The sequence below is a fragment of the Manduca sexta genome, chromosome 10, assembly GCF_014839805.1.
Source record: "Manduca sexta isolate Smith_Timp_Sample1 chromosome 10, JHU_Msex_v1.0, whole genome shotgun sequence".
NCBI lineage: Eukaryota > Metazoa > Arthropoda > Insecta > Lepidoptera > Sphingidae > Manduca > Manduca sexta.
The window spans coordinates 7,325,664-7,345,367 of record NC_051124.1 but is presented as its reverse complement, the minus strand read 5'-3'; the positions used below and the strand labels follow the sequence as shown (position 1 = coordinate 7,345,367).

The following is a 19,704-nucleotide window of genomic DNA, read 5'->3' as shown; positions in this document are numbered from 1 at the left end:
TTGGTGTAGGCGTTTGTTTTCTATAAGTCCATGCATTACAATGACTCATTACCGCAGGAGACTGGCGGTCTCCATCATTCATTTAGCTACCTACACTTGAAAGTCTTTCATTACTTACACGACAATATCCTCGACACTAAATAGAAACCAGTTTTGAATTTGAATTTAGTAGAATCATTATTTGAATAGTTTTTGTGAACAGTAACTCCTTTAATATTTCAAGAGACTTCAATTAAGAAGCTATCAGTAAAAAGGTTTGTGGTTGTAGAAATAGTTACTTAGTCATGTTCAGGTAAACGTTTACAATTTTAACGTATAATAGAATCTGCTAGAAATTTGAAATTAGTGAGCGAAGTTTAATTCATAATTGACATAAAATTTGCATGTACGAAATGTTCAACGGAACTAGCAATTTTGATCATTATAGAAAAATTCCATAAAACAATCAAAAAAGAATGTCAAAATTATGGACAGTTCGTTTACTCTTAATACGTAATAAAATTTAGAAAGCTCTCTGACGGTTGGGTTTCAATTTGCGTAAACGCTTTGGTGGATACTTAGCAAATCTGTTTGAACGACTTGCGAAGAGTCGACAGTCCATTACAATAGAGTGATATATTTCAATCATGGTTCTCAACTTCTTGATTTTCAATGTCACCAAATCCAGTACATATTGGAAGCAAAAACAGATATCAATTAACATTTAAAGGTACTAGTTTCTAGTTAAGTATACTCGACGACGTAGAGTAGTGGAAAAACAAGTTAAATTCGTAATGAGGTGCAATTTAGGCCTGGCATTGTTGAGAAATAGATACAAGGTAATTCAATGGAGATTGAAAACTCTTCAAGCAAAGGGTAGGGCTTTCTAGGCCGGCACGTGACTGCACGTATAGTAGAGTACCTTTGATTTTCTCTCAATTAGATTTTTTCCCGAAACCCTTTCAAGCAATCAACTTGTACGAAGAGGTTCCTAACAACAGTGACTTTTTACTTCTATTTTCATACAAAAAACTTAATCGAAAAATAATACAACCCGCTTCGCATACTTCCATGGTCCATCATTTTTTTCCGCTGTTGTATACTAAAGAAATTTTGTATTCGTCGCGCGGCCGGCGTTACAAAAAGTCAAATCCCCAAAACTCCGACAGGTACGTGGACAAAAAATAAATGGAAAATACTAATGGAGCGAGGCAAAGTGGTTGGACCGCGGCGCGTTGAGGTAAGTAGTCGCATGGACGTCAACTATTTTAAAATCAACTTTATATTCAGATTGTATTAGAGTTATTTTTATCTGATATTTATCTCGTTTCCCATTTATTGATTATAATAATTAATCCAAGAAACATACATAAAAATACCAAATACTTCGTGGTGGACAAAGCAGTAACAATTAAAGCCGACAATCCGGCACTTACTCGTTAATCTAGAGTCTCTTATTAGTCACAGAAAAATGATTACCTTGTCAAATATATCATTATAATGATAGACATGTCTTTTATCACTTATGCTAATTTCGGAGTGCAGTCGGCTATTGATAACTAGGATCATTAAAATTCAAAATGATAATTATTCTGAATGTCAAACTAAATCTGATTGAGTCTCTTGCATTAGAATTGAATATCTTAATTAGAATAGTTTAAACTCTTCCAATATTAATCATCATATTATTTCTTTAATGAAAGATTATTAAATCATCATAATCTATTTTATCCCTCTATGTCAGAACCGAACAAGGTTTTTACACAACTTCTGTAAGAATTTAGACGGCTTTCTAAGATAAGCTTGCTTGATGGTGACAACTAGATAATTAAATTCTTTAAATCCTGATCCAAAACCTATATTTTCATATGCGGTCAGTACATTAAAGTGCCTAAATATAGAACTAAATGAGTACAAGGTAAAAGATACTTACTAATGTCGAACTAAAATAGGTTCTTACCATAACTACCAACACGTTGAGTTGCAAAAGTTATGAATGAAGATTGTATAACCTTTCAAAGTGGGCCTTGTATTATTTTCTCTCACGTGAAATGTCAACAAACAAAACATATTTTAACTACGCATGTTATGCAACATTTTTAAAGGAGTGAATGATGCCGGCCATGTCGTGCAGCTAATAACTGGCGCCTTCTTGTTTATGAACATTGGAGTACAATATACAACTTTAAACTACAATATACCTATTGTTAGGCATTTTACGGCATTAGCCGTCCTGAAATAATTTACGTATCGCAATATACTTTAACATTTTTCTCTCAAGTTAGAACACAACTACGCGTAGTGATTAACATCAAACTATTAAGCATTCAACCGTATTTTCCTAAACTGAGGTGAAAACGTTTTGTTTTTATCTAACTTTAAACATCTATGAATAAAATAAAAACAAATATAACTTTTTTTGTGGATAAATAATTCCAGTAGAAAATTTCGTGCCAGTAACATACAACAAGGCACCCGAAGCCGGTTTGGCGGCGCGTACGCAGTCCAAGCGACGTAATGGGAGCGACGGCTGCCCGCTGCCGCCGCTTCACACACAATTTCACCTCTGACTGACGCAAACATTCATTGTACCGCGTACTTGACTTCGTCTTTCCGTCTGGCAGGTGTATTGCCCACCTTACGTACACCGCTAAAGGAAAATCTTGGCTTAACGTTCTCGCGGAAATCTTTGTTATTCAAATAAATAAGGTTGTTTTTATTGAGGGCAATTATGTTAATATTTTGCGATGAGTTGTTACTTCTAAGAACGCAAAACCACTGCTTCTTGCAAACAGTAATTCGAGTCTATACTTAGCATTCTTTTTGTACATCAATCATTATTTTCGTGAGGCTTAATTCCGTCTCGGACTCATTGTTTTTGTCTAGAGTTTTGGTCAAATATAACGTCGGACGATAACAAAAAAATGGCGCCTCACAGACCTAAAAAAAAAGAAACTTAATACATGCAAGTATCAAATAACTTCATTATGATCGCGCTTGAATAGTCCCAAAACACAATTTTTCACGGTTCATATATTGTTTGATGAAACCTGATTCTCGTATCTCGTTTTTATTATGATTGCTAATTTTAAAAATTCGTTTCCAATATTCTAGTAGCAATAACTCTTAATTTGTCGATTCTTTAATTCCACGTCGATTTCAAATCCATAGTTTGGAACGTCAAATTTATCGATAACAATTTTCTACGTGTCTCTAAACACGTTTATATTTGTTGGCTCTCTATACTAATTAAATAAATTGATAAGATTTAAAAATCGAACGTCCAAAGCGGAGACATTTTTAAAAATGGAACAAGCTTTAAAAAAAAATCAGTCGGTAGTATTGGTACCACCGGGTAACTTGGCAGACGAGAACAAGTTTTGCCTATCAGATTTATAACACTGGCAGTTGATTCATGATCTCGTCTGGCAATTATACCGAGGATCGGATATATCATTAATCAATGTATATTGATAGGTCCCATCTCTATGTACAAACCCAATTAGGATTCTTACGATTTTGTTATGTTGAAACTCATATTCATGATTTATTATACGCTGAGATGCAATTAGGGCAAATGGGCGATCGAGTGTTAATTTTGGTTTGACCGTAAATCCAGTTTTAGTGTTGTGTGTAATTGACTTTAATCTATCTAAGATATGTTTATTAGAGGCTTCAGATGTGGGAAGTTAAATGTTCGGATTTTAATTAACTATGGAGTATAATTTTAAGTAGATGCGTGTGGAGATTATGTTGATGAGTAAAACGAATCCTGTACTAGATGTAGCCAATGACAATTTATTCTTATATAAAATTATTGTAAAGCATAATGCTATGACATTAGCCGTTAATGAAGTTTAAAAACAAGATAATAAAAAAAAAATCGCCACATTACTTCTTTTTATTTTTTTTAATACTTTGAATGACGAGATGAGCTTGCCGTTCGCCGATGGTAAGCGACAGGACCGAAACAGTAGAAACACCATCCAACACCTTGAATTATAAAGTATTGTATGGTGTTTCACTACGCTCGCCCTGAGACATGAGATGTTAAATCTTATTATGTCCGGTTACACTGGCTACAATGATCTTCATATCGGAACCCAAGCGTGACTACACACTGCTGCTTGGCGGCAGACATAGACATTGCGGTGGATTGCATATGTGAGACCTACCACCAGTAAAGTTACAAGTTATTTTCGCAAACAAAGTTGACATCAAATACAATTTACCTAAGAACGATAAAAATCTACATAGTTATGGGAAAAGGGACACTCTTGTTGACTTCCATCCGAGGGCACTAAAATATATTGTGTAGATACTGACTATCGTAATACTGAGAAATCGATAAATGTACGGTAGAAGTGCTTTGTATTTGTAACTTGCCACTTTTATTACTACTGTAAAACGTAATTTCCAAGATAAGTGCATTGTTGATTGCTGCCTACGACGTTTTGGGGTAAAAAGGTATTTTTGTTGTAACAACACTAAATCCATATTTTATGTCAGTCAAGATAGACGTGGTTATGATTTAGTATATTTTTCTCAATTTTAAAGCACTTACTAGATTTTAGAAACGATGAAATGTAGAAATTATTTCAACGAACTGAATAGAAACAAAGAAACTATTTCATCAAACTATTTCGACTAGAATTCAAGTGACACATTTCTCAAAATAAAAATCGTTAATATTAAAGTTGTCTAAAATAAATTGCTTTTATTATCCCTGGTCTCGTACTCTTTCCATTACTTTTAGTATTAAGAGTGGCGACGGGTGAAGCTTGTCGAAAGCCAACACAACATATAGGTACTAATATGTATCAATGCGGTCTGCAAATCATTCTATTGAGAATTAGATTCTACATAAAAGAAAAGCGAAAAATAGCAGGAATCGGGTTATACAGAGCCTTTGCCACTCAAAGCCCAACATGAACCATCCCTAAGTTACCGAAACTCGCTTTAAATTTAACAATTTGCTACGTCAGTTTTCTCACGACATAATCAAAATCGAAATTTTAAAACGCAATTTACAATAGAATGGTAATTGGATGCATTAATTCCGTAACTAGTTTCTGGTCTCTAATAAATGTTTATGGCTATCAGAAAACTTCTAAAAAGTCGATCGATGCTTTTAATCTCACATAAAATCCGTCTTTACGTTCTTAAAGATTAAAAATGGTTGGTCTGAGCGTTGGTAATAAATAACACGATTATTTCCTTCACAAACTGGCATAGGTCGTCGTTTTTTTAACTGAATCCATCCGAAAAATCCGTTAACGGGATTAAGTTTGGGTTTTTGGTTAGATTTCTCATGAACTGCTACCTAATCTCTAGTTTTTGTAGCTTTTCTATACGGCGACGCTACGAGATTAAATCCTTCATGCATTATAATTAGAAGTAAAATATTAAAGATTTCTTTATAAGTATTTCATAGGTCTTTTAGATTTTTTTAAGCATTGTTAGGGTTATCGAAAGCTATATTTTTATCTTTGAAAATCTTCGCAATATCGCTTCCTATTTATTCTGCATTGAAAGTTGTTAACACTTTTGTATTCTTTCTAGTCTTAACTACGCAAACTCTTATTGCTATGTTAGTTTCCCGGTATTACGCTGAGCGTTTCCTCGTTTGACTTTCTTAAAACAAAGTGCGACCGTATTTGCTCAGTTTCATCGTTTGCAGCTGCTAACAAGCAACTAAGGCATCGGAAGACCACCTACGCGTAAGAAAGATGAACAAAGTCTCTTTAGCAGACATTGTTTCAACTTCAAACATAAGTATTGCTAGAATCGTGTCATTAGAAAATACACATTACTTTCAGAAAACGGAAAGAAATTTTACACTTCAAAATCTAGTTACATATATGGCAGAACAATCCAAAAACGTTTTCCATCACAATAAAACACACCATAAACATCGGATGCGGGAAAGCAGTTACGGGTTCATCTCCAAGGACGGCCAGTTACCCTGGGTAGCTAAGATAAAATCAAGTTTAATCATTTCAAAACATTTTAGTGTCCCCGTATGCAGTCACGTATAATTCCAAAATATTTCTTAGCTTATCTGCATCTGTATCTTGTATGTGCCGCGATAATGAGAAATTACGTCGTGGGAACTTGTGGAATTAAATTTTTGAATTTGTTTGTAGTTTTACAAATTGGTTGTTTTGACAAAATTAGGATTGCGTTGTGTTTTTGGCTGTAGGTCTGACTTATAATATTTTTTTAGTTAAAAATATAACGTATCTGTATTTTAGTTGATTCAAAAAGTTTGAGTTTATTAGAAACGACATTTTAAAAAAGACGTGGGCAAATTTATTGAATGTTTCAATATTGAAATATTTTTTATACTGTTTACTGAATTCCGTAATTCTTTACTGGATTTTACAGAAAGTTATTCATTTACATCACATTAAAATCAACTTAAGCTCTAAGCTCAACTTTATCAAATCTTATTTGATAACGAAACAGTTACCGAGAAATTCTTAAAGATTAATCTTTACCTGTGTGAGGCAAATACATGTTATTTTTGTAGGATTTTATCTCGGAGACGGTCGTCGTATGATTAATGGTTAGTAACTCGTGGTATACCTTTCTTTAACGTAAACAACAATGACATTTGAAGTTTTGGAATACTTTCCAAGCTTGTTTTTTGTCCCACAATAATAATAGGTTTTGTATGGGTAAATTTTTTTGATGGAAATGATGATTCTGTATTTTAGGTACATGAGAATAGATGATTTGAAATGTTTTAGTGTCTATTAGTGTTATATATTAAAAATATTTTTCCTAGTAAATAAGTTTTGTCTGTTTGTCACGATTTGCGCAATTTTCTGTTTTATGAGTGTTAAGATCAAACATTAACTCGAGTAATAATTTAAATGTGAAATATAAACACTAATTTTCCTCATAAACGATTGCCGTCATAAAAAGGAGATTCGATGATGCAGAATAAATAATATTGAAATTAAACAAAATATTTATAAATTTCGTAATTTCTAAACTTTTTGTCTAATGCAGTGGTATCTTATCCAACACAGTAAACCAAAATAACCGAATTATTAATATGAAACTATAAAAAAAAATGCAAGAATTATATATTATGATTAAGAAAACTACTGAAACCAAATGCAAAGAACATATGTCGGTAAAAGTAAAAGAAAGAAGTACCATAAAAATTACCCATACAGCTACGTGACATGTAAAATATGAATTTAAAACAGAGACTTGCGCTAGTAATTACAATAATCATATACAAATAGAGGATGTCAATGTAAATACAAATATACTTGAGGCCACAGCGGTACAGTCAAGTGTTTGAACAACCCAGCGGTCACTATTTACTCTTAGACTCCTCGGAACCACTCGGAAATATTTCACGCGAAGCGGTCTTGAGCAAGTTTGGATTTGGATTTTAAAGTGGTTAAAGGTTATTGATTAGCCGAAGTAGTTGCGGCGATTATGCAAGTAATTGTTATAGAGTATCGATAAATCAAATTTGATTGACGGTTGAAATGGCTGCGATTTTGTTTATAATGGGTAATTATTTGGGTAAATTTACTTCGGCGAGTAAATTTGGATGGAGCAGTTTCCGTGTTTTATCTAAGGCTGCAATTTTAATTATAAATAAGATTCTAAGCAGATTTCTGATCAAAATTTCTTAGAGCTAAAGGCTAAGCACCAATACTTGTTACAAACATCAAAAAGAGTTTCTAGTTTTAAAAACATATCACTATAATTTTTTTTATCATATTCTGTCACTTGTGGCCCATCTCATAACCATAAGTAGACAGGGCCGCTTTAAATCAATGTAGCTTGTCCAATAATTGTAGGTACTTTGAAAAACAACCAATACAGAGTGCTACTACAAGCTTAATGGCTTTTAAAAACTGGATTAAGTAGCAAAGAAATGCTAAATCGACGATAAGCATAAGTCTTGTCAACCCACGCCTGAACCAGAATAACTTAACTTGCCGTGTTGTATTTTGAACTCTGTTTGCAAAGGCTAAGGTGCATTTTGTGTGCGACGATAAAAAGCAAAGATAATGCGTGTAACGTAAATGAAATAAATGTTCTATTGTTTAAAATATGAGCTCTATACATGACGGTTAAAGAATTCTTGGAAATAAATCTGGCGTCAATTGCCTTGGTAACAGTGATGAAGACAGGTTTGACAGTGTCATGGTTGCTGTTGCACGTATTACGCGTGTGAAACATGTACTTAATATCTTATTTGAGATGTTTCATGAGATCCGCTTTGAAGTGCCATTAAATTTTTGGGAATGTTTAAAAAAAGATCATTTTTTAACCTGATTTAGAAACTGAGATTAATTTTCAAATATAGAACTGATATTTATAGTTTTTTAGCTAATGCAAAAAGGATAAATTTCTCATCATTACAACTATTTAGGAAAAAAAAAGATAAGTCTGAAAATATTATTGATATTAAAATCTCACCAATTATTTAAACGTAAAATAAAAATAAAACGTCATCATGGTTGTTTATTGTATCAATCCATGTAATTAAATTAACGTCTGATGTAGATTTAAATATTCATATTTTTAAGATGATAATCACAATGATTTTCATAGATTGCGCAAAAATACATTAAACGGCTATAATTAGTTAGTCAAACACTTAGTAACCATTGTTATTAAATTTTAGTAATAGATTTCTAAGAAAATAGAAACGATTTAATGATATGGATGTAGTAATAGCTGAATTGATAAACACTATCGTAAATGGATTGAAGTCTAAAAAGACTGACATTCGGATAGCTAGACAGGTTCTCGGATTACGTACAGTTATTTTCCGTTTTTGCGATAGCTAAAGTATGATTAATGGAATTGATCATATCGCAACGCGTTTAATTGAAATTTGTTGTCGTGACTATTAAGAAGCCAAATTTAGTGGTCGCTCTAATACAGTTACTGTCCAATGAAGTGCGGAATTCCATTTGCGGCCAGATAATCTGAAACGTCTACTCGGCATAAATATCATCAAATAACACCGCGAGTAACATCAGAATGTGTTTTTGTTTTATTTCAACTTGAAATCCAAATCACGCGAGTGCGAAACTTAAGTGGTCAGATAGGACGACAAAAAAGCGTTTTGCAACCAACACGCGAACGCTCGAAATATAATTTAAATAATGCGTTTACCTGTCTGAAACGACTCGACAATAATGGCATCTGAATAATCTAACGTTGGAATCCGTTAACATGCGATCAAATCCAGATGTGCACGATACAACGCGTTCGAATTTTGAAAGTTTCACTTGACCGCTTGTCCGAACAAATCGGCCAATTAACAAATGGATGAGCATTCGTGAATACGATTAATGACATGCGCAAGAGCAGCGTTTTTAATTATTAAAAAATGTGCAAATTGGCTATCTTCTCAAAAGCATTACTCCCCAATATATCTTTAGCACACTTTGTGCAATACAGATTTCGCAACCGAAGATGGTCCGACCGATAACGTGCACCCGCTCTCGGATTATTGACTTATTTCTTAATAAATAAACAACCGAATTTATTTCCACTGCCGCAGGTGTACAGGATATGTATAAAAATGCGTCCTTTGACTCAAAACGGTTCGAACACAAAAAAGATTGCACAACATACTTGTATGAACGATCAAGAGAGAACTTTCAAAAGGCAATAAGATACTGTGAAATCGACAAGCCGTTTGCCGCGTATCGCGTATCTGGCTAATTATTCTACAGCCGCGGTCACGATTATTTCAAACGCATGTTTATCTGTGAGTGTGCCGAGTGCGCTCCGGACAAGTGCAACAATTTGTCTAAAACCTAGGTCTTTACAGACATCAAGGGCAGCCAATAATTTATGCGATAGCATTTTGTTAACATCATGAATTTTAAACGCCTGCCTCTATTTCCGAAATAAAAATTTGGCCATTTAATCTGTCACAAAGACGTTTAAGTATTCCAAAATCGCGTGTCACGCGGAACTGTCCCGAACGGAATCGAATAACCGAGAACCGATTTGCATTAGCAAATTCCATCGAATTCGTTTTCAGTCGAATGAAGCGTTATGATTGGATCGTTCAAGACGATAATTTCTAAAGACCTTAGGCGAAACTCTTGTCCTGCGACCGAATCCACCTGCCTTCGTTTGATTTATTATAGATTCAGTATTAATTTGATATCCCTTTTTGCTTTGGCCCCTTGAGCAATCCGATCGAGGAGAGGTTTACTCGGTCCCCATTATATGTGCTCTCGGACCAATCATAATTGCATACGAGCCTCAAGACAAAGTAGTGTTCAATGCGAAATAATTCTTAGTAGGCATACGCTATATCTTGCCAAGAATAGGAAAGTCAAAATACTATTTGAGTTGAGTGCGAAATAATGTTTTAAAAGTTATCAATGACATTAAGTTCGACATTTGAAGACATTATCATGCACCTGTGCTTGATATTTGGTTTCTACTTATTTATGAAAGTTTGTTTATACAATTATTATTAAAAGTGACTTTATATTTATTTTTATTACGTTTACATTACTTTCAAAAGGTGGTAATATAATGTATGTGACATTTATATCTCGAAGTGAGCCAGGTGGATTGCATTCAGAATTTAAAGTACAATCATCAAACTATTTGAATTGACCTTAGTTTGACCAAATAGAAAACTGCATTATTATAAGTAAAGATTATGAAAATTAAACGATAGAGACAACACAAAGAAACACGAGACTTGATGGAACAAGAAAAGATTAAGGCCACAACAATTAGGACTACAATAACAAACGTGGGTGCTGTCCAAGACAGGCGATTTGAGGCGTGGGAAAAAGGATGTATACGAAAAAATCCTTCTAAATATCATAAGCACAAACAGTCTACGAGTTAAATGTACTGCGTCTACAGAATACAGTTTTGTAAGTGGATTTTCTGTGATACCGTTGATTGGAGGCGTATCTCCGAATTATCTTCCCATAAGAATTTTAATCTTATGAAAATTGATGAAACATGAGAAACTTCTCAGAGTAAACAAGGTCTTGTTAGATATACATGTATTGATTACGTTTTAAATATTCGTTTTTTATGTGTAGCTGACCTTTGGTAGATGCAAGGGTTTAACTATTTATTTTTATTCTTTTTCTAATACTTTAATTGCAGCGTTTTGATGTATTTTTGATTGAGGTCGTAGATCTTCCGTTTTTAATTATTACACGTGTATCAAGTATTTGTTGATACCTGTTTTCGTTATCTTCTCGCGTTAAAAGTGTGGAATAAAGTCCAAAGTGTTTTACATTGTATTTATTGGGGTAATTATTTGTTCGTAAATAGCTTTTTTTTTTAATTTACCTTGTTTCTTATCTTTTTAAAGATCGACCAACCGTTCGACCGAAATCGTTTTACTTTGCATTTTGGGAGAAATTCCGATCACGTTTACCGATCTTTTGATAATAAAGGCGCCAGTTCGAGTATTCAAGTATTTTTTTATAATTACCTCAAGTTTTAAATAGCTTGCTTATTTCAGTTATGTTTTCGTTTTATTTTCTTAGAACTGTGAGTATAGCCAAGGGTCGAAGACGCTTGCCGTCGTGTTTTTATTTCTTTAAAGTTATTAATTACGAAGGATTTAATAACCTGACATTATGCAGCTCATGTGAGTTGCGTGGCCATTATAAACGCAATCATAACATAATTATATGCGACAAAAAATTGCACATAATTATAGCAAACATTCTGATGATATCATATTGTGCGAAATTTTAATATTTTGTAAAGGTTAGTCATTCGTCAAATCTAGTTGTTTTAGGCAGCTTTGTTTGATGTATAGTTTCATTAGTAAATATTTTATACATATAGTAGATGCGTGTAATTCGGTTGATATGGTAGCAATATTCCTAAGTTGAACATTGAACCAACTTTTAAAATTATTATGATTTATTAGAAATTAAAATTAGTAAAATATATGATAACTGCACGCTTCAGTTCGTACATGCATTATTGTACTTAGACAGTATACAGTCATTTTTTTTTTACATAAAATTGCCGGTACACGTTCCATTAGGTCTATAATAAAGAATATTTGTTAAAATAAATGCATCGTCTACCCGGCATGGCAATTAACAAGCTGCTTGAGAAATAATTGTATATTTTAGAACGCAGCTTTAGAAATCAATTTTGAAATGATAACGCTAAGCACTGTAAAATTATTTTTAGATTAAAAGGCACGGGTACCGACCGCAATTTGTACGGTCGGCATATAAATTTAACTAACGTTGGTAGTACATTTTAATATTTTTTTTACGCAATTACTATGCTCTTCGTGGAAACTAATGACATCCTTTAGAATATATAATTAAATTCTTTTAAACATCGCAAACAATGCTATCAATAAGTTAACAGCGAAAACGAATTGAATAAACGTTATACAGAAACCTACAATAAGGATTTTATAGTTGAAGCAAATCCGGCATTTTTTACGATCTCAAGAAGAGAATAAAGATATTTTTTGCGTAGCAAGCTTAATTTATTTTGCCAACTATACTAAATCCTTCGGTCCATTAAGGCATCGAGTGCCAATAGAAACCGATGAGTCATCAGAATTTAAACTAATTACGGTCGAAAAGTAAAAAAGTGACTATGTGTAGCGAATAGCCGGAGCGTTCAATGGCATATTGATGTTTTGTAGGCACGATGGGAATTAAATGACCATAGGAAAACATTAATTCGCCTTGAACAAATCTGGCACACTTTGCGAAACATTTTGGAAACTTTATTTTAGTAACAGGAAGTGATGATATTTCAAAAAGTGAAGAATTAACGTTAGATTGGTGCTTAGACCATTTATAACTGCATATTTTTATCTATAATAAAACAAACAGGAAATAATATTTTATTTGCAAAATAACTTTGGTCATTGTTTTACTGCAAATCATTTTATTACTAAATGTTTAGGAACTTATCGTTTGCTACTAAAACTGGATGTTTCAGTAGAGAAGGCAAAGGCGGAACAAGTACTAATTCAACATTTCCATGAAACAATTATACTATTATCCTATCAGTATTGATAATCTAAGATAATCTATAATAACCCCGATAACTCATAGTAAATTGGACTCTATAGATGTCTATCTCTGGTAAAGTCGTAAATATTTTTGAATTAGTTCAGGAACGCTATCGAAATGTCTTTGCCGATCATACCTACACTTATATAATTAATTTTTTATGTCATAAGATTAAGTGGTTTCGCAGTCTTACTCAAGTAGTACTATAATGTAATACGGTAAATGTACTTTGAAGATAATGTTTTCTTGGAAAATATATTTTACTGTACCACATTTTGTTTGTTAGGGCAATTATTGTTTATCGATATCTGAATTGCGTAATCGAGGTTTATCGTTAATTAATGCAATCACTTTGTTACATACGACGTTTCTAAACTTCACTTCTGGCTTTATACACGTTTTAGTTCAAAATTGATTTAGAAGTGTAGTACATTTAACAATACCGATGAGTAGTAAATAAAGTATACATGACTAACTTTTGCTCACGGCTTCGCCCGCGTGAAGGAGTTTTCCGGGATATTTTTTTTTCCTTACTTGATATGTATCGTTATATTATGACCAAATAACACAAACTGATTATAAATTGTAGCTTATGTATTATTCTGATGTATAACCAATATTACTGTAAAGTTTCATCCAAATGCGTTAAGTAGTTTTTTCGTGAGAGAGGAACAAACATACATACATCCATCCTCGCAATCTTTCGCATTTATAATAAGATTAGTTCGATTGCGTATCATAATAATATGGCGTGGACTCGTTCTCTGTTACATTAGGTGAGAATTTGCGAAACTTGTACACTGGTACACGTCTACTGACCTGGGAAGATAGCCACGAATTTATCTTATTACAAACTATAAACAACTTCTCTAGAGGTAATATTGCTAGCGTCGTTTACAAAACTTTTTTATTATGAACCACATTCTATTGCCTATTTCTCGTGTTATATTTTTTTTTTATATTTAAGGTACAGACACCGAAAACCCATGTATTATTTAGTTGCACAAAATCGATTTTTTTTAAAAATCCTAAATCAATCTATAGATAGAAAATATAATAATCAAATCTATTCCAACGAAATTTAAGTACAAAATTAAACATCCAGCATTGACTAAGTTTAGTTGTGAATGTTCACAAACTTGTAGAGCGTACCATCGTTGGTAGCACTTATCAACCAATCAGAATCGAGGTAACTCAGTTCATTTTTTATAGCGCACATTATAAAATTATTTGATTCGATCCGCGAGGCGTCGGCCCCTACACGGATCGTACGTTTAATGACTTATATTTTATAGTATTGACATTCAAAATGCTTCAAAGCCGCTTTAAGGCGGGGCATGGTCACGTAGGAGATAGATATTTTAAAAGATTTAAATTCATTATAGCAAAACATACTATTTCAAATATTTTTATTCACGTTTGATTTACGAAATATACCTAAAATGATAATAATATCTAAACTATTTACCGTCGAAGAGAGCGACATATTTTCTGTTCGTCTACAAGTATTATAGTATAACATACTATTTTAAATACTTTTATTCACGTTTGATTTTACTAAATGTAATAATACCTATACTGTTTAATGTCGAAGAAAGAGGTTTTCTGTTAGTCTCAAAGTATTACCTACATTCTTTCATAACAGTTTATAAGTCTTATTGAATACTATTTATATTTATTTTATAATTATGTAAATTCAGTAAGGGTAATCGATTGTTTCGACGAAAGTCTTCCGATAAGATATAAGACAGTTATTTGTGCTGACAGGTGCCAAATTTCCGGTAGTAGGGACTGCACCTCTGTTTTGGGTAAATAAATTTTAATATGTCAAATTAATGTATTATTTTAGTTTATAACTCATTTTCTAACGAGTTATATCACTGTATTTACATAATTCGTTATTTACGGTGACAATATTTTGTGCCATATTTTTTATAGTTAATATTGAAGAGAGTAGTAGTGGACATTATTATTGTTTATCGCCTGATAATTATCAAACTAATATAAATATAAGTATCGTTTACTAACTCATAGGAGTCTATGTTACTTGATTAATAATAATAAATAAAAGTATATATAATATCTATATCGACATGGATGTTAATATTCAAAATCATTATGAAGTATTACTCATACAATTACTTGTAAGTTGAAATATTGAGAGCACCAAACATCTTGTCATGTACTAATTGAGATATTTTATCAGTCACAATCAGCAAAGAACGTTCGAGAATAATTTGTTACAGCGCTTCAAAAACTTCGCCGTCTTTCTTGTTAAAGACAATCTTTACTTATTAATCAATATAGATTTCTACGAAGCTAGCAACGTTATAAATATTCTATTTCCACGTAGTGAGGCGGATGCCGCTACAGTTGGGTTAACATCTGCAACTAGGGTTACACCGAACGGCTGGTAGGCGCATATAAATTGGGTCTTTACACCACAATCAGCGTCGTAGAAAATTAAAATGTGCAATGCGGATGTTCAGCGTGTGTAATTTATAGGCAACTTACTTTGGCTGGAGGTTCCGTCTGCATTAAATAGAAAAGAAATACGAAAAAGTAGCCTATGTTCTTTTTAAGGTACAAGCTTACATCGTACCGAATTTGATTAAAATCGGTTCAGTTGTGCAAAATCATGACAGTTATTTCGCATTAATAATTTAAGTAAATTTGAAATAATTTTCAACTAACCTGTGGTCCCGTAGGTGGTCTTGTCTCCTGAACGCCTTCCCGCAGATATCACAGGAGTAGGGCCGCTCGTCTGTATGAGTCCTTTCGTGGATAAGCAAGTTGTAAGATTTGGTGAATTGACGATTGCAGAATTTGCATATGAATTGCTTTTTTGGTCGTGAAGCGCGACCCGGCGCTCGTAGTAACCGTCTATCTAAATGTGGATGCATTTGGTGAGGTCCAGCACCAGGAGGGAACAATCCAGCGCCGGGGAATCCGAAATTGCCTGCAGCGGTAGGTGAGGGTCCTGGTGTACCAAGGAATGCTCCTGGTGGGCCATAAATAGGAGGTTGCGATGATCCATCAGACATCATTCCGTCCATGGAGGATGCTCGGTGGTGAGGCATTAGCATTGCCGCTGCAGCCTCACGTAACGCAACCTCTTTTCTTTTTTCAACCATCATCGCCATTAAATCGAATGAGTTTCTTTTAGGGAAGTTTCCTGACGCCCTATCAGGGGATCCTTTAGCAGTCTCTGATCGGTCCCTGTCTAGAATTCTTTCTCTTTCTATTATTTCTGAGGGTATTAAAGCAGGATGCATTTCATTTGGGTACATAACTGGATGCATTGTTCTGGTAGGAACAACAGGAACGAAGGCCGATGTTTCTCTATGCGATGAATTAAGGAGAGAGCCAGTTGTTATCTGGCGATGATAAGATAATGGGGGAGATTCAAAATTTCCGTTTGCATTTCTTCCGCTCGATGAAGTTCTTTGCTGATTACGCTCAGCTGAACTAGCAAGGAACTGATCATGTCTGGAGCGTAACGGTGCATTCACTGGTGCCTCAGCTATTGGGCGTGGTGTAGAAGCCCTTGATACAACTGCCCCGCCGTTTTCGGACATCACGATCTAGAAAACATCTGCAAACAAAAAGTAAGTCTTAGAAACTGTAAAACTAAAACTCTAAACCAGCTTAGTCAAAGTTGAAATGGAAACAAAGTAACACCAACAGCGAAACCACAAAGCAAACGATCTAAATTTGGATATAAAATTGCTTGATCATAACAGAAAAGCAAATAGACGAGCATGAGATATCGCTTCGTAAACTATTGGCTTCATTATTTGTCTTCAAATGTTGATCTGTATCTCATACCTTTCACAAAATCGTAAACTTGATATACGTTTCGAATCTATGGTTGTCAGTTTACGATGAACTTACTATATAGACTATCTAATGAAAATTCAGATTTATGGACCGACAATCATGCCTAATTAATAGACCCTACATTGCATACATACAATTATCAAAGTACATAAATTCACACGGCATTCATCTAATATTGAAATCAGTTCATTTAATTTACATATTCCAATTTATGTTTATGGATAATAAAATCCGAATACCTATTTCATTTTATAACATAGTTTTTGGTAACTATGATGTATACAAGTAAACGTGGATAGAGATATTAAACTTTATGACAACTTAATTTAAAAAAATCTCTGCGATTTGCAGCATGATATGCAAGATTTGCGGCCCCTTTTATACATACTCAGGCGTAAAAGTCTTAGTAAGTGGATAATATCCTAAGTAACTTTCGAGAGTATTTAAAAAGCTGTTACATAGCCCCTTAACTTTAAATTGTAAAGCATGCTAAAGACATCATTTCGACACCCAGTAAGATACTAAAATGTTCATTGACAAAATGAAACTAAACGTTTCTATGTTTAGTACAAAACAAAAAATTGATGACTTAAATATAAATTTATTTTTGTAAACCCATTTGCTTCAAGAAGCAATTATTCAAATGATTGACATAAAAACTCGGTTTTAATGTTAAATTCTGTCAATTATAATTTCTTGACTTTGTTCAATTATAATATTCGTACATAATTTCGTGATTCATGCATCATTCATCAGTTTATATTCAATCGTATTTGTTAGCTTCTGGTGATATCATGAAATGTTAATGTCGACCTGATTTGGGTTCATTCGAATTTAGTATCGATGCTTGATATATTACCGTGGATTGTATAAATGGCCCTGATTTTACCATAAATTATATGATTTAATTATAATTTGAATCACTTACGTTTATGGAAAATAACATCATTGGTTTGATGTTTATTTATTTATTTATTTATTTATTTATTTATTTATTTATCACAAATTAATGTAAGTTTACAGTACTGACACCAAAACACTTACATTTTCATTAACAAAAATTTCAAACATAAAATTTAACAAATATAAACTCTATAAAACAAAGGATATCATTATTTCTTAACTAAAATTAAATTATTAAAAACTTAATACCTATACATATACTATGTGCACTTATTATAAACTATCTAGGAACAGCTTAATTACATTATATATATGGCGGGGTTTGTCATGAAAAAGGTCTAGATCTGCGTGTTGAGCGTGCATAGCGTTGAGTAGTGCGACGGCGCGGGCGGTAGGCGCCGCAGCACCGCGGTGCGTGCGCACCCCTCGTGGCGCCGCGAACATCCTTCTGCGCCGACGTGGACCATCTGCGCTCTCCGCCCCGACCAGAAATCGAGCCGGAATGCAAGCTAGACCCACTTGTTCTAACGTGGTCGGATTGTCCACCTTGTTTATAAGGAGATGGTAGTAGTGGACTAAAAGTAACAGCTTCCGCCTATACTCCAGCGTATTTAGCCCCACCATTCCCGTTATAAACAAAGATGGGTACAGATATGGATAATACCCATACATTCGCTTGTACAAGTATCGAGCGAATTTTTTTGAATTCGTTCGATTCCTAAAGTATATATACTTTGGTATGGATCCCAGACCAATGCATTATATTCGAGTCTACTGCGCACATACGCTTTGTATAGCGTTAAAGCAACTCTACAACTATCAAACGTGGAACATACCCTTATTACAAACCCGAGAATTTTACTGGCACTTTCGCAGGTAGATATTATATGCTGCCTAAAGTCCAATCTTGAGTCCAGTAACAGTCCTAAATCTTTTATTTTATCTACCCGTTCTATCCTCATGTCTCAGTGCCGTAAATGTACGGTGGAAGAACTACTGCTGAGGTCTCTGATTCGACCCCTGGGTCAGCCAGTGATATTAGGATTTTTCAACTCAGTATTAGCGCTGAATCTGGAATATGTGCCCAATATGGCGCTAGGCTGGCCTTCTATCACATCATAGTTAGGGATACGCAAGGCGAAAATTGTGCTCACCAGTTGCGCCCCTGCCTACCCATTCGGGCTAAAAGGCACGACAATATATGTGTGAATGGTTTTAGTATTCAAATACTTTGTTCCTAAAAGTTGCGGTAGGTAATGTGGAAGCCATTTTTAAGAAAGATTTAAATAACGTGTTTGTCAATGTTTTTTTATTAAAATTATTTTATTAATACGAATTTTTCAAAATAACAAAATTAATACATATTTATTTTATTCTAATATTATAGTTGAATTAGATAAAACTGATAACGGCAATTTAATTAGAATACGTTATAATATTGTATGAACTTAAATAAAACAAGATAGTCAAGAGTTTAAGCATGCAACCGACCAAGTAGAGTTTATTTCAGTAAGCTCATTACCACGAACTCTACTAATCATAATTCGGAGCTTTATTTTACCCCTTCCATTTAATATTAAAATCTTCAAGTATTTTGAATTGCGTTAATATTGATTTTATCTACAAGTCTTAACCATTATGCATTAATTCATTTTAAGTTCGACATTCGCTTCCTACATTCCTTTAGTCAAAGCTTGACCGAACAATTACTCAATCAAAATGCACGGCTATTTGTTAAGCGTTATGATTTTTTTTCCAACGTCAAAGTAAACAGCACTGACGGTTGATGCTCGAGTCATTTGTCTTCGGATTTATCTGTAGAACTATCTTCAGAAAGTACGGCGCTGTGGAGTAACGTTATAGACAACATTTAATCATGTAGAGTGTGATTACTGTTTACGACATTCATATTTTTGCAATAACTGTATTATCTATTATTTTA

At 33.6% G+C, this 19,704-nt stretch overlaps 1 protein-coding gene across 1 annotated transcript in view; it reads right to left on the bottom strand.

The window, feature by feature from the left end:
- LOC115442707 (protein bowel) overlaps positions 1 to 19,704 on the bottom strand; it is a 41,460-nt gene that overhangs the window by 12,678 nt on the left and 9,078 nt on the right. The window contains exon 2 of the mRNA XM_030167842.2: positions 15,714 to 16,614. Coding sequence (XP_030023702.1) covers positions 15,714 to 16,597 — 884 coding nt within the window. The 5' untranslated portion in view covers positions 16,598 to 16,614. The remainder of the gene's footprint in view (positions 1 to 15,713; positions 16,615 to 19,704) is intronic.